Here is a 13,505-nt window from a genome sequence, read left to right as displayed (position 1 = left end):
GTAGCATTTATAAATAATGATTATTGACTACAGTGGCCTGTGTTATATCTTTACATGCTGTTATTGCAAGACTAATAATCGCATGTGTTAAATGTGGTCTGGAAACTGTCTCTGTTTCCCAGGTGTACCTAGAAATCTTCGGAATGATCTATTAGTTGCTGCTGACTCAATCACAAACACCATGTCATCCCTGGTGAAAGAGCTCCACTCAGGTTAGTCTATAACATATGGTGCATGCTTTGTTTCATGAATCTTTATCCAAAAACATCTGCACTGAAATCTGTGGTTTTATTTTTTAAAGTGGATGATGGGGTAGAGGAAGAAGAGACCAACATGAGGAATGGTGGGGACAGAGGTAAGTCTAAGTGGTACATGTTATTAATTGCTAATATTGTCCAAATGTAATCTTTCAGAGCCAGTTAGTTATAAAGTCATACCACATACAGTATGCCTCTCAAAAACAGAGTAGAGTTATTTGTCTTGATCTTAAGGATTGGCCATTCACATAAACATGAAATATTTCCTTTCTTTTTTCAGCTGAAGCAGTATGAGCAACAAAAAGTAGGAATTATTATTAATTCATAATGTATAACACATATACTACGGAAGCAGAAAACGGACGTAATTGCAATCATTTTTATTTTGGCCTGTTTTCGTGACTTAATTATTCCGTTATCTCAAAAAAAAGAAAGAAGAAAAACAAGTGTTGTTATCTTGAGAAAATGAGATAATTAACCTGTGGATATACCATGGGTAATTATTTCATTTTCTTGTGTTAATGGGATAAAATAAAAAAACTGCAACCACAGCCGCTCTCTTCTTTCGTATGTACCAATTTCAATCAATTTAAGAATTAAGTTGCCTGAAGTACATTTATTTTCTGCAACTAGAGAAATAGCAAGAGCTTATAATGACTACATTGTTGTTGGGGTTTTTTTTTCCTTTGAGGGTTTAAAAGAGTTGACTGCAGCTAAATATTTGCATGACACATTTACCAGCCAATAAAATACTTGTTAGACTCTTTATGTTTAATGGACTGCTGCTGCTACCTTCCATTCAAAAGTAGCAAGACAACATGGCCCAAAGCCACAGGAATGATTTATACTTCAAATCGGTCATACATCCAGACTGTACAGGCTGTCAGCAGCACTAATATGCTTTTATGTGTGTTTATTCAGGCACAATGAGAGTACACAAGCACTGAGGGAAACACCACTCCATCCTGTAAGAACATACAGTCATCACCTGGGAAGAATCAGTAACAACAACAACAACAACCCCCTGGCATTAGCACGTAGAGTAATGCATGCTGTAATCTAACAGGATTTCACTATGTGAAAAAAACGTTTCTTGACACCTTGCAGGTAGCAAGATGTGTCTAATTAGCGAGTGTGTATGTTGTCCTGAATACAAAAACTGCTGTAATTACCCAATGATTTCCCTCATGACTGCTAAGAATGGCTTGCTGTGCTTTCTCCCCCAACTATTCCACTGCAGCCGATCATTCTGTACATAAAATACTGTAAACACATGACAACGGGAACGCCCCGACAAGGAAGTGACCTCATGTCACGACACGTTCCCTGTCATTGCTTTTGTATGATTAGTGCTAGTATTTCTTTCTTTTTTTTCTCCTCTTTTTAAAAAAAAAATCATTTTTTGCATGAAGTTGCACTCATGTCTGGATTTAGGTACTGTACCATGCTATGCCAGCTCTTTGTGGGTTTATGATGACAGCTGGGGTGTCAGAAGTCTCCTGCCTCAGAATTCACGCTGAGTGTGTTTACTCGCACGTCCGTATTCTGATGTTTAAGAGCTAATGCTTGTAAAAGCAGCCTCCTGCTTATAATAGCCGGGATTTGCTACAGTTTCAATTAAAGGAATAGTTAGGAATAATTAAGCTAAGCAGCTGCTGGCTACTGCTGCACATTTACAGCACAAACATGAGAGTAGTATCAATCTTCTCATCTAACTCTCCGCAAGAATAATGAGAAGAAGTTTATTTCACAAAATGTTCAACTATTCCTTTAAGTCAATCAATAGAAATATTAATCAACAGATGAATAATCGTTAGTTGCAGCCCTCACTAGGAGACCAAGAAAAGTTATGTATCTGTTGTAGTATTCTGTCTATTTGTGTGACCAGAGATATCTGTTATTACAGTATGACAATGCAGATACACAACTTATCCCCTTTCAAATCTAAACACTGATATGAGCCGGTCTCCAGAATACTGTGTGCATGTAAACACACTCGCTGAGTCACATACTGTACTGCTGCTACTCTGCGCTCAGTGAGCCACCCTTGCAAATAAGAGGGCTGTGAGGTTAAGAGAAACCGAGGGGCTAGTACAAACACAATAATGAGCCTGGTCTCGTCGTTTCCTCCAAGCAAACACACCTGAAGGGCATTGTAACACTCAACGCAGCATGGTGCCTCCTTCCAAATACACACTGACTAGCTGGTAGCCTCAGTATTTATTGTTTAGAGTGTAGGGAAGCACCTCAGGATGTTTAATACGGTAGTACGAATTAGGCGTTGAGTTTAGTTGTGCGTTACAAAATGAACACTCTTACTGTATGTGAGGATGTAAGGTAGTAGTACGCAAGTAGGAAATGCTTTGATAGCTTTATTTAGTTAATAAGGGATTACTGAAAATGTTTATGTGCAATGAAAGTAGGTGCTCAGGGACTGCAGAGCTACTCTAGATGAAATGTGGTGGAAATGTGATGTAATTGCTAGAAGGCAAGGTTAAAGGTCAGTGATGATTAAAAATTAAGGGTTTCATTCCAAGAAGCTATACATCCCCTGTGAACAAGATTCATAAATCTGTTCACAAATTAGTCCTTCAAGCTGCTCATGATCCCTGTTGTAAGATTTTGTTAAAACCTGCTAAAGTAGATCCTTTTACTCTCATAATAAACAGTCAATTTGTCATATTTTGGAATGAAAATCTTCAAATATTTCGAGGACAATAACAGCAAGTGATTTCATGCTGGGTAAAGAATGTGGATTATGGGAAGGAGAAAGGTTTTTTCTGAAGTGCTATTTGGTGAAGCATGTTGTTGGGTATAGTTTGTCTGTGTGTGAATTTGTGTCTTTCTCAGAAAAGCAAAGCGATGTGTCTTTTTCAGAGGTAGCTGTCAACCAGAGAGGAAGTTTATTTTGAGTCAGATGGAGATCAGGTTTAAGTCACCTTTACATTTTTGTCTTATGGTTCAATGTTTTTTGTCCTTCAGGGTTAGCCATTCATTTCAAATGAAAATGAGCAATGTTTGGTTTATAGTAATATAAATGGATAAAGTTCTGGGAGGACATTCAGAGTAATATCACAAAGGAAATAGTTAAAAATCTGACTGAACTGAACCACGGAAAGCGTGAACTTTTTTTGTACAGTAGGCCTATCCTATAAGCTAAAGTATAAAGTTTCAACAACCTGTTACACTGTGTCAAGAAAAAGAACAAAAAGAGGTTCCTCTGTTATTGTCGTTCTAAATGTGATGTTTTCATTCAGTTCTCTGTTATCATTATTGTTCTTAATCTGGTTTACAGTATTAGTGGAGTAAAGTCATTGTTTAATGCAGATTCACTTGCACACTTGCACTCATATAGTTTCCCAAATATTAGTTGAAATAAAGCAGGTATGAAAATTTAAGTTAAGTAATTAAAAAGTCTGGCTCTTGGAAGGCTATTTAACCTGAAAGGTCCAGAAATGATTTAAATGCTTAAGTAAAAAAAAAGATTTACTGTCTTCCCCTTCATTCTGGCAACGCACCAGATTGCAATGTCAAATGTTATAGCTTTCTTTTTCTCCTCTCAGTTTGTGCCTGTTGCTGTTTTGTAAAGTGCTGTATAAAGTAACCATTCAGCAAATAAGATGATCTATCAGCCTTTATGTCAGAGTTTTAGTCTGTGACTTTGTAGAGATTTTATTTATTTATTGTGTTCTGGGGGAAAACTTATGCTCAGCCTTTACATTTGTGCCAAACTGTTTGCAGACATTGTGTGTCATACAAATTACAGGTATATATCAGAGTATATCTGCATTAGTATGTTGTTGTTGCCCATAGATTATTCACAAAATGCCTGGAGGTATTCTCATTTAATGGTTTCCACTGCTGGAATCGGGACAAATGTGCATTTAATATTTAATAATGATAGAAAACACATTCCAAACAATACTGATAGACAGTCACTGATGTCATTTTATCCAATAACAAGGCAATATACCCTATCAGACCAAACTCGGGGTAATGCAAATAAAACGCAGCTGGTCATACAGAGATGCATACATTGTGATTGTTTTATTGTTTGCAGAAAGACAATGCGCAAAGAGGACAACCCCGAAGACAAAGCTCCCCTGATGTTATTTATCTATGTGTGTGTTCTGTATGGTTACGCTTCTGGTACACATTTGTTTCTCATGTTGATTTTACAAAACATAGTTTTATGTCACAAAGCCACTGTCTTTTGTAAATAAAATCAAATGTGAGATATATTAAAAAAAAAGATTTAAAATATTGCTTTCACTGTTCATGTCATTATTGTTAATATTGAACTTCCTCAGTCACACACGTAGCATTTCTAAGTGGTGGTAAGCACATTTACTGTAACATTAAATGTGGTATCATCTTGCTGCAGCAGCAGTTGTCCTCAGGTGAACCACTCAGTGCCACTGACTCATTGAGAAAGAGGAGATGCTGCTGCTTTCAGATCAGTGAACCACATCCGTCTCCTGCACACACATTTCCTCTCTTCCCCCACTGCCCCTAAAAGCCCTCAGTCTGCCCCACAGGGATTTGTTCTCTAAGCCTTCAGCCCTTTGGCATTTCTGTATTTAGCTCTCACTGTGTCTCCACCTAGTGGGAAGGCACGGGATAGACGGGTCGGGTTAATGTAATGAATGTGATAACAGAGTTCCTATCTTGTTCTAGCTGCACTCTAGGAAATGAAATGTAGATGTGGTGCGAGATGGAGAATCCTGCTGAGAGGATAAAATCAATGAGACTACATGGACTGGGCTTCATAATCCCACATGATATATATACAGATTTCAGTAAATGAAGAATTTTTTATATTGTACTGTTTGGAAAAAAAAGTGTTTTACATTCAAAGCATCAAGCAAACATCATATTAAGATCTATAATAGGTTTATATTGACAAAATAAAAATAAAATAGTTACGAAACAACATCTGTCCTTTTAAAAATGAGGGAATATAAGTTTTGAGAAGTTTAAAAAAAGAAAAATCTCAATTGAGGTGGATAACATCATAGTTTCCTTCATCTTAAGTTTCTATAAGCTCTGGGAACGTCCAGTCATCTTAGAGACTTTACGTTACTGTAAACTCACCGCAATTCAGAAATGTTATCAGAGGCTTCACCATGTACAGTCTAAGTCATAAACAAAATTGTGTATTTAATCATAAACTCAGGCCTATAGGCAGCTAATGGAGAGAAGCCAGCACTGTTGAATAATGTGCAGGCAAGATACAGCTCCTTGGACAAGGCAAGAATATAATGAGTTACAATAATCTAGTAGTAAGGACACAAGATAAGTGATTAGTCCAGAATATATACTTCACTTTTTGTGTGTATGTAATACTTTCATAGCTAAATGTATTGTTGAGGCTCTTGACAACATTTCCATATGTGAGGAGGACTCACCATCACCTCACCACCAACAGTAGTGAATCATCATTTCTATTATGCAAGTAGACATACAAATCTAGGATATAACAGGCCAGTAGTCTGCAAACTTTTTTCTGTTGTGTTTCCTGTCTCACACCTCACTGATGCCAAAGTTGCATTTTAACAACCAGTAACAATACTGGGTAAATTAGTAACAAGAAGTGTCAATGTGACTGGAATAACATTATCATCAGTGGCAGTTTCTCATTAGTTTCGAGTTAAACTTTGCCCAAACTACCAACTGAGTGACATGTGACACAGAAGACTCTCCTGCTCAACTATGCTGCAGTATATTGGATTTGATTGTTTTTGTTTAACAACATTTCTTTCTGCCCTGTCAGAAATCTGTCCATCACATACTGCAAACATTGATTCTTGATAGCCTTTCCCAGTATTAGTGCACTCTTGTCCCAAATAAATCAACCTTTTTGACTTTTCAGAGCAGAAAAGGCACAGGTGGAAGTAGTTACCTTAATGATGGCTCAGACCCAGCAATTAATGCCGCGCAATGCAGCAATTAACAATGTTATTAGTTACACCTGTGTTTGACCAGTTAGCTGTCTGCTGTAAAAAAAACAAACATTAATTCAACCTGGAATATAATAAGATTGATCCCTGAATAGAATTTCAGGTGTCACTGCCACCATATAGTGCATGAAACAATATAGATATACACAAATAATAAACAAATAACAATAATGCTTAAATAATATTATTTAAGCAGAGTTCTGCTAATGACAAAGTAATGTGAAACGTCTACAAATGTAACCACTATATACCACAATAGGGGGCCTATTTTGTAACTTCTAATAGTTGAGGTTAGTGAAATGACATGCAAAAAGTGTGCAAAAGTCAGAAACTATACATTATATATAAACTTAACCACACTGTCAACATCTGTGTGTACCTTAAAATAAAGTGGAAGCTTGTACTGTTGTGTGAATATATGCAGAAGATGAGACGTTAGTTTAAGAGTTTACATCAATGTGAAAAAGTAAAAATACACTGTAGTATAATCAGTATCTGTGCAGAAGGCTGTTTCATTTCACTAGGCCCCAAAGCTGGCTCCAGGCAATTGCTAATTACGTGACTGCTTAGGGCCCCACTGCCACCAGGGGGCCCATAAATGAAGCAAATTAAAAATGGGAAGTCTCCACAGGTTACTCGGTTCATTTTGTCATCATTTAAATAACATAATTTTGTGTTTCTTGTATTTGTATAGGGTAAGCACTTTTCAAAAAGGCTGAAACTGCCCTGAATTGATACTGCAGTTATTTAAACAGTAGCTAATGGTTATTAATGATCACGTGTGCAGATACGTACCACGCAAAGATAGTTTTAAAGCAAAAAAGTTACTACTTAGTTTAGTTTAAATGCTTTGTTTGCTAGTTTGTTGAGTAACTTTTAAATACACCATATTTTAAAGGCCACTGGTGATATTTTTACATGTAATGTGACAATATTGTGACAAAAAAGTGGTGACTTACTGTTATGTGACAATGAAATGCACATTTATGAGGTGGGGTCAAACAAATATTCCCATATAGCACGCAGTGGCATCTCAGCTATTTCATAACATGAAACAAAATCCACACATGTGGGTCCATGCAGTGGCGTGCACAGACTCTAAAGGCACAGTGGTGAAAATCAAAGAGGGACACCTCCCTTCACACACAGGAAAAAGAGCTTTAGTGTTGAGTGTAGGGGGGCTCCTGAGCCAACCAGAGCGGTACTTAGGGGACACTTGTGCCATTCACATGTCCCTCAGGTGTAACATTAGTTCATAAATTAAGAATGGAAACGGTCTAATTGGGCAATATAGAACTTTAAAGATTCCCTTCAGACATGCTTTAAGGTAACCCCCCCCCCCCCCCTGCTTTGACTAATAATTTGTGTCTGATATGATTTTTTTTAAACCCATCTCTTTCTCTTAATCTATGCAAAGGAAAATGTTTCTCTTTTCAAAGGTTTAACTGCTAGACACAACACGCCTGCTATTTCACTGAAAACTCCATCCACAGTGTATTTGCATTGGAGGCGTGGAGTTTCCACATCATATTGTTGCATACTGGAAAATGACTGGCTCCAAAATTGTTGTTGTGATATCACAAATCATGCTCGTAGGTACAGTCATTAAACTCAGATGAAACTTTCTCTGTTCGGCAGATGAATGCAAGAACAGTCTTTGTCAAACTCTATGGTTCTAGTTTCTTAAATGTGAATTTTTTTCTAGTTTCTTTAGTCCTCTGTGATATAAAATTTAACATGTTTGGGTTATGGACTGTTGGTTGGAACAAGATGTCTTCTAGGTTGAATCTTCGCTTTAGGAAATGATGAAAACGATTTTATAGATGAAACTACTAATCAATTATTGGTAAAATCAACAGATTCATCGTAAAATCAGGGGAAGGTAAGACAAGATCAACTTAATCAATTGAAATACAATATATAGCTAAGACATCAATGCTAAATTACATTCAACAAAATAAAAAAGATATGTAAATACTGCATATGCCTTATGAGGTAAAAGATATTAAACATTGTAAAAAATGTTTCTGACATACTGTTGCACAATTATGCCTTATTTGTCACTGTCAGTCACAACTGTATGTCAGTATACTGGAAAACCTAAATAAAAAGAATTGGGGAAAGAAAACACATTGTAAAAATGAGGAATGAAATAAAAAAAGCCATAAAACCATAACTCATAATGCATAGAACTAAATGCAACAGCGCCTCCTTAATTATGAGACAGGGAAGTAATGATTGAGCTTGATTCTTGCTCCTTAAGCTAAAAATTAAATTAAATTAAACAATCTATCATATAAAAGCAACATGTCAAAACATTTATGAAATAATTAAATAAAGGTTAAAAGGGGGTAATTTGAGTATTATTTACTGGACCCTTGAGATGAAATTTTACCAGATACAGATGTTGATGTGTGTGTATTTTGGGGGGTGGGAGGTGGAGGGGGTGAAGGGTTCATGATAATTGCTAACTAACCCCCCCTAGCCCCACCCCCCGATTTCCATCTCCCTACCCCTCCACCCCCCTACCCCACGCGCTAATGCATGTGGGGACTGGAGTAGGGCTGTGAAACCGGCTATCTTTAGGACCCGGTGGCTTTCAGCAGACAGTCTGCAGGCCCCTGCAGTGAGAGCGGCGCATCTGGCGGAGTGCTGGCCGGCTGGGGAGGTGGAGGACGGGGAGTGAAGAGGAAGGAGGCTCCGGGAGTACGAGACAAAAAAGGGTCAGGCCTGGGACGGGAAAATCTGGTAACCAACACACAGCAACCCGCGCGTTTAAAATCCGTTTAACCCGCCACAACTAACCACGTAGGCAGGGTCATTTCTATCTTAGTAAAAACGTGAAAGTGGAGGCGGCAGCGGAAGGCGCTCAATGGAAATGGGGAAATACCGATTTAGCGTTTGCTTTTTTTTTTTTTTGAGCTTTTTTTGTGTGTGCAGATGTGCTGGTTTGACATCGCGATGTGCACTTGAACTTGACCGAATTTGCATTACGGAACCGGGGATCGCGACTCTTAAAAGCACCGGCCTCATTAAAAAATAACGGGGATTTATCCTTCAGTAGCCGTGGCCTGTAAAAGAGCCACAATCCCCCGGGTCATAGGAGTATTGCAGACTTCCCCTGCTTCAAAAAGGCGTCTGAAACTTTGCAATTTAACGCATAGCCAATTGAATAATACATTAGAGTCTGTAATATCGCAGTTATGTGAGCGTGTGGCCTGATTGTAGCTTGATATGCATGAAAAAGCGGTGACACTAAAAGCCTGTGTGGCCCTATAATAAATTATTTTTCAAGATAACACGTTCAGGTTGTTGCCTGCAATTCTTTTTCAGGAGGACTTCATTACAGTAGCCTCTTAGACCCTCTGAATAAACCAGAAGTTTATGTTGGCTTAGAGGAAATTGATCATATCCTATATGAATAAATACATATTTAAATAAAGGCCTGTGGGGGCTTTTTTTTTTGCACATCATTTCTACGAGTTCAGCGTTAAAACTGGCTCGGCTGTGTGCGCATGGCTGACTGCTGGAGTAACTTTAACCCACACGTAAGGTGAAAATGGCACATTAATGGTGATAGAAATTAGTCCAACAACATGATTAGCCTTAATTTATTTAGCAGCATCATGCAGAGTTTTGAGCGCACACTAGTGGAGATTTCATGTCGAATACTGTAGTAAGTTACACCCATACATCCATGTGGTGTTAAAAAGTGGCCTAGGCCCTATATACGATACAGTTTCCTATAGAAGTCTATGAGGTTACTATATATGACCTGAACACAACAAAAGGAAATCTGATGCTCAGATAGTGTCTGTTTATGAATAAAATGTAAACAAATTGATTTTAAGAAATATGCATGAATGATTATCACAGTCTCTTAGTCATTGAAAGCATCATGACACTAATACAAAACCAAGATGTCTCAAATGAGTAATGCAATGTCAATTTCATTTCTTATCTTGCAGGAGAGCAGAGAGAAGAGGGATCATCTCTCATTTTCTTTTTTTTTTCATTCCTTTTGAGTTAAGTTTTTCACCTGAAACTTTCCCTCATCTACATCGCCATCTACATCATCTGACATTACCCATCAGACCGTAAGACTCGACGATGCCGTCCAACACTGTCACCAACACCGCTTCATTCAAAGGCTCAGACTACGCTGACTCACCTGGAAACAGAATGGTAAGAAACATGTGTGCAATATCAGGAGTCTCCCTTTTAGGAATTTATTAGAGTCCTCTGCAGCGTGGTATGCTGGTGAATAACTCGGGATTGCGCAACTTTATAGCCAGCTGGGTTCAAAGAGTTGATTCAATCAGGATTGGGCTTTTTGAATGACTTGAGCTGAGCTGGATTTGACTCTCCATCACGGCAAAGTGCAATTTTTTAAAGGCCTCAAACTCACCAGAATTAATTTAAAAGGAGATTATTCACCCCTGAGCTCATCCAGTAATGCTGTACAGTGTGCCTCTCAGTATTTTCCTAAAATATCTATAGAGGAGGTTATGTCTGAGTATGAGAGATTAATTTTAAAGGTGCAGTGTGTTGAATTTAGTGGCATCTGGTAGAAATGGAATATAATATTCATGAATGAGTTTTAATTAGAGTATAATCACCTCAAAATAAGAATCGTTATGTTTTTGCTACCTTCTCAATGAACCTTTTATATCTAAAAAGGGAGCGGGTCCTTCTCCACGGAGCACACCATGTTGCATCGGCATGTTTCTACAGTAGCCCAGAATGGACAAACCTAACACTGACTCTAGAGAGGGCCTTTCACCTTTTTTTGTGGGTTTCACTGCCACCATTGGTTCTTCTAAATGCTTGAAAGGAAGGCATGGATGTGGGGGAGGCGGGGGTATTCAGTTTGTAGCAACCTCACTGCTAGATGTCATTAAATCCGACACACTGTTCCTTTAACTAAAACTAAAAAATGTTCAAACTATTACTACGTGGATATTACATTGATATAGAGCCTTAAAATAAGAGAAATGTGGTTTCTACAGTCATTTCAGTCTTTTTTTGTGAATGGAGTTAATCATTCAATCAAGCTAATACATTATTGATCTCTGCAATCCAAGGACTTACTGGAATAGACTTAGATGCATTGATTCAGTCTGTTTATTGAAGAAATAGTCCGATTTTACAGAGGAATCTAGCAGTATTTTGGAGTGCCATGTCACCTTTCATGATGCAGACAGACTCATTATTGCTGTCTGTGTGTAACTGCAGCATCACTGATGCTCCACAGTGGCAGCGGTGGCAGCATCTGTTGCGAGGTGTAGCTGTATTATGTGACAGTTGCAGTTGTAATGGTGGTTGGTGACGTGGGCGTTGGCTGGTGTAGGTTGAGCCTGAGCTGGAATGGCTCTACGGCTCTTTTGCTGTGGGGGGATCTGTCCTCTTCCTCTGCGTTCCCATCACACAGTACTGCCCTTAGTCTTGTTGCCTGGCAACAGACATTGCCTTAAATAACCGACTACTCGGACGGAAATAGTGCAGAGATATTGACAATGTAGTGAGGTTCACTCCAGGCAACAACAAATCATATTTCTGCTTTCTGTTCCTTTTTCAGAAAATGTTAGGGTGAAGCTGTGTGTGAAAATGGTGTGTTATTTTCATTCAGTGCGTGACCGTCCAAGCTCTCAGGTTGGGAATTGGATGAACATTGTGGCGGTGTGTGTAGGCCGCCCCTGCAGTGCCAGGCACCGCTGAATTGTGTCATCCATGTAAGTGGTTCCCAAATGAGGCTGCACACCAGGCTGCACTCAAACATGCTATTATCTATGCAAATCCTGCACCCCTTGATAAGAAAAAACGAAGCACGAGTCTTTCTATTAGTGATCACACAATGAACCAGCACCATCTGCAAAACAGCCTCTTACAAACACATTAATATCTCCATTTAAAGTAATCTTTTAAAGGCTGGTTGGTACTCTCTACATTTTCACTTATATTTTAAATAATTTTTAATAGGATGATTTTTCTAGATTTTACATAAGTTTTTACCAATTATAACCACCCTCATCAATCACAACATCAGTTTCTCTGAGCATATCCATCTCTTTATGCAAATCAGTTCATCGCCCTGCACACTAATGGCTGATGGATATATTTCCATTTCTGCAGCAAACATCCTCAGGATGTAACATGGTGTGACCTTTAAAATGTCTGCCTGTGTTCATTTACATACTCCACCTTTTTAAATTATTTAACTAATAGATCCTGTCGGAATCTGTGTGTGCACCTGAGTCCAGTTTGTTTAGGAGGATTTTTATTGAATTTTTGATTTTACTGGACAGCATGAGAGACGTAGAGGATGATGAGATGTCATAAAGAGGACCTTTATGACATCTCATTATCCTCTACCTCTGGCTGGTGTTTAATTGTAATTTGCAACCCCTCACTTTCCATGAGCTCATCAAACATTTTGGCTGTATTTATACATTTTGAATCAAATTGTATTTTGGTTGCTGTTACCAAAATTGGTGATTTAACAGTATGAAGATACTATAGGTTACACATTTTTAAAGGAGTTACCGCAGGCGCTAATCTTCGATAGGGTCACAAATTCTGATAGGAGTAGATACATTACTAATGTGGCTTTTGCAGAATGGGGTGGGGAGGGCTGTCATAAAAAACATCATAAGTTTAAGAGGGAAGGGGGAGAAAGAGGCTAACACTGCATTACACCCAATATAACATGAATTAATCCAAAAATATAAGTCATTTTGAGAATGTTGAGTTGTTTTTTCACTCAGAACAACACAATAATTACCAGCGGATGGTGTTTCTTTCTTATTCCAAACATTTGGTTTTCACTCCATTACTTGTACTGGTAGGATGTGGCAGGGGGGAGGAATGGGTAGGAGATGTGTTGTGCTGTCTGATAACATCTCTGTGGACCAGTAGCCAAAAATGCATGGACCAGTACCAGTTGGCAGCCCTGTCACTGACATCAAATTCACACATTATTTATGAATAGGTGCACATAACAATATCACACTAAAGCAGCCCACAGTCATAATACACAGAAAACACCCTGTACATGTCCAGACATGTCTCATATGAGACAAAATCAGTTGCAGAGTTTTTTAGAAAAGCTACAAGATAATGGTTGATCATTTATAATTTTTTGGGCATCCCCTTAAACTCAAGCTCAAATCTCTTTAATGGGAGCTAAGACTCCATTCAGCTCCGGTGTAATTCAAGAACTGTACATCACTATAGCCTCTCAGTATTTGATCAGATCAGATCAATATTTTTGCAATTCTTAATCCTCCAG

General features: G+C 38.3%; 2 protein-coding genes across 8 annotated transcripts in view; both read left to right on the top strand.

The window, feature by feature from the left end:
• Positions 1–217, top strand: part of LOC134001057 (uncharacterized) — a 45,811-nt gene extending 45,594 nt beyond the window's left edge. Inside the window, exon 28 of the mRNA XM_062440596.1 lies at positions 123–217. Within this exon, the coding sequence (XP_062296580.1) occupies positions 123–217 (95 nt within the window). The remainder of the gene's footprint in view (positions 1–122) is intronic.
• Positions 218–8,893: 8,676 nt separating this feature from the next.
• LOC134001064 (DNA (cytosine-5)-methyltransferase 3A-like) overlaps positions 8,894–13,505 on the top strand; it is a 48,920-nt gene continuing 44,308 nt past the window's right edge. For all 7 annotated transcript variants that reach the window (XM_062440606.1, XM_062440605.1, XM_062440604.1 and 4 more), the window contains exons 1-2: positions 8,894–8,965; positions 10,186–10,402. In XM_062440606.1, the coding sequence (XP_062296590.1) occupies positions 10,328–10,402 (75 nt within the window). In that variant the 5' untranslated portion in view covers positions 8,894–8,965; positions 10,186–10,327. The remainder of the gene's footprint in view (positions 8,966–10,185; positions 10,403–13,505) is intronic.

The sequence above is a fragment of the Scomber scombrus genome, chromosome 19 (genome assembly GCF_963691925.1).
Source record: "Scomber scombrus chromosome 19, fScoSco1.1, whole genome shotgun sequence".
NCBI classification, from domain to species: domain Eukaryota; kingdom Metazoa; phylum Chordata; class Actinopteri; order Scombriformes; family Scombridae; genus Scomber; species Scomber scombrus.
This window is presented reverse-complemented; position numbering and strand designations above follow the sequence as displayed.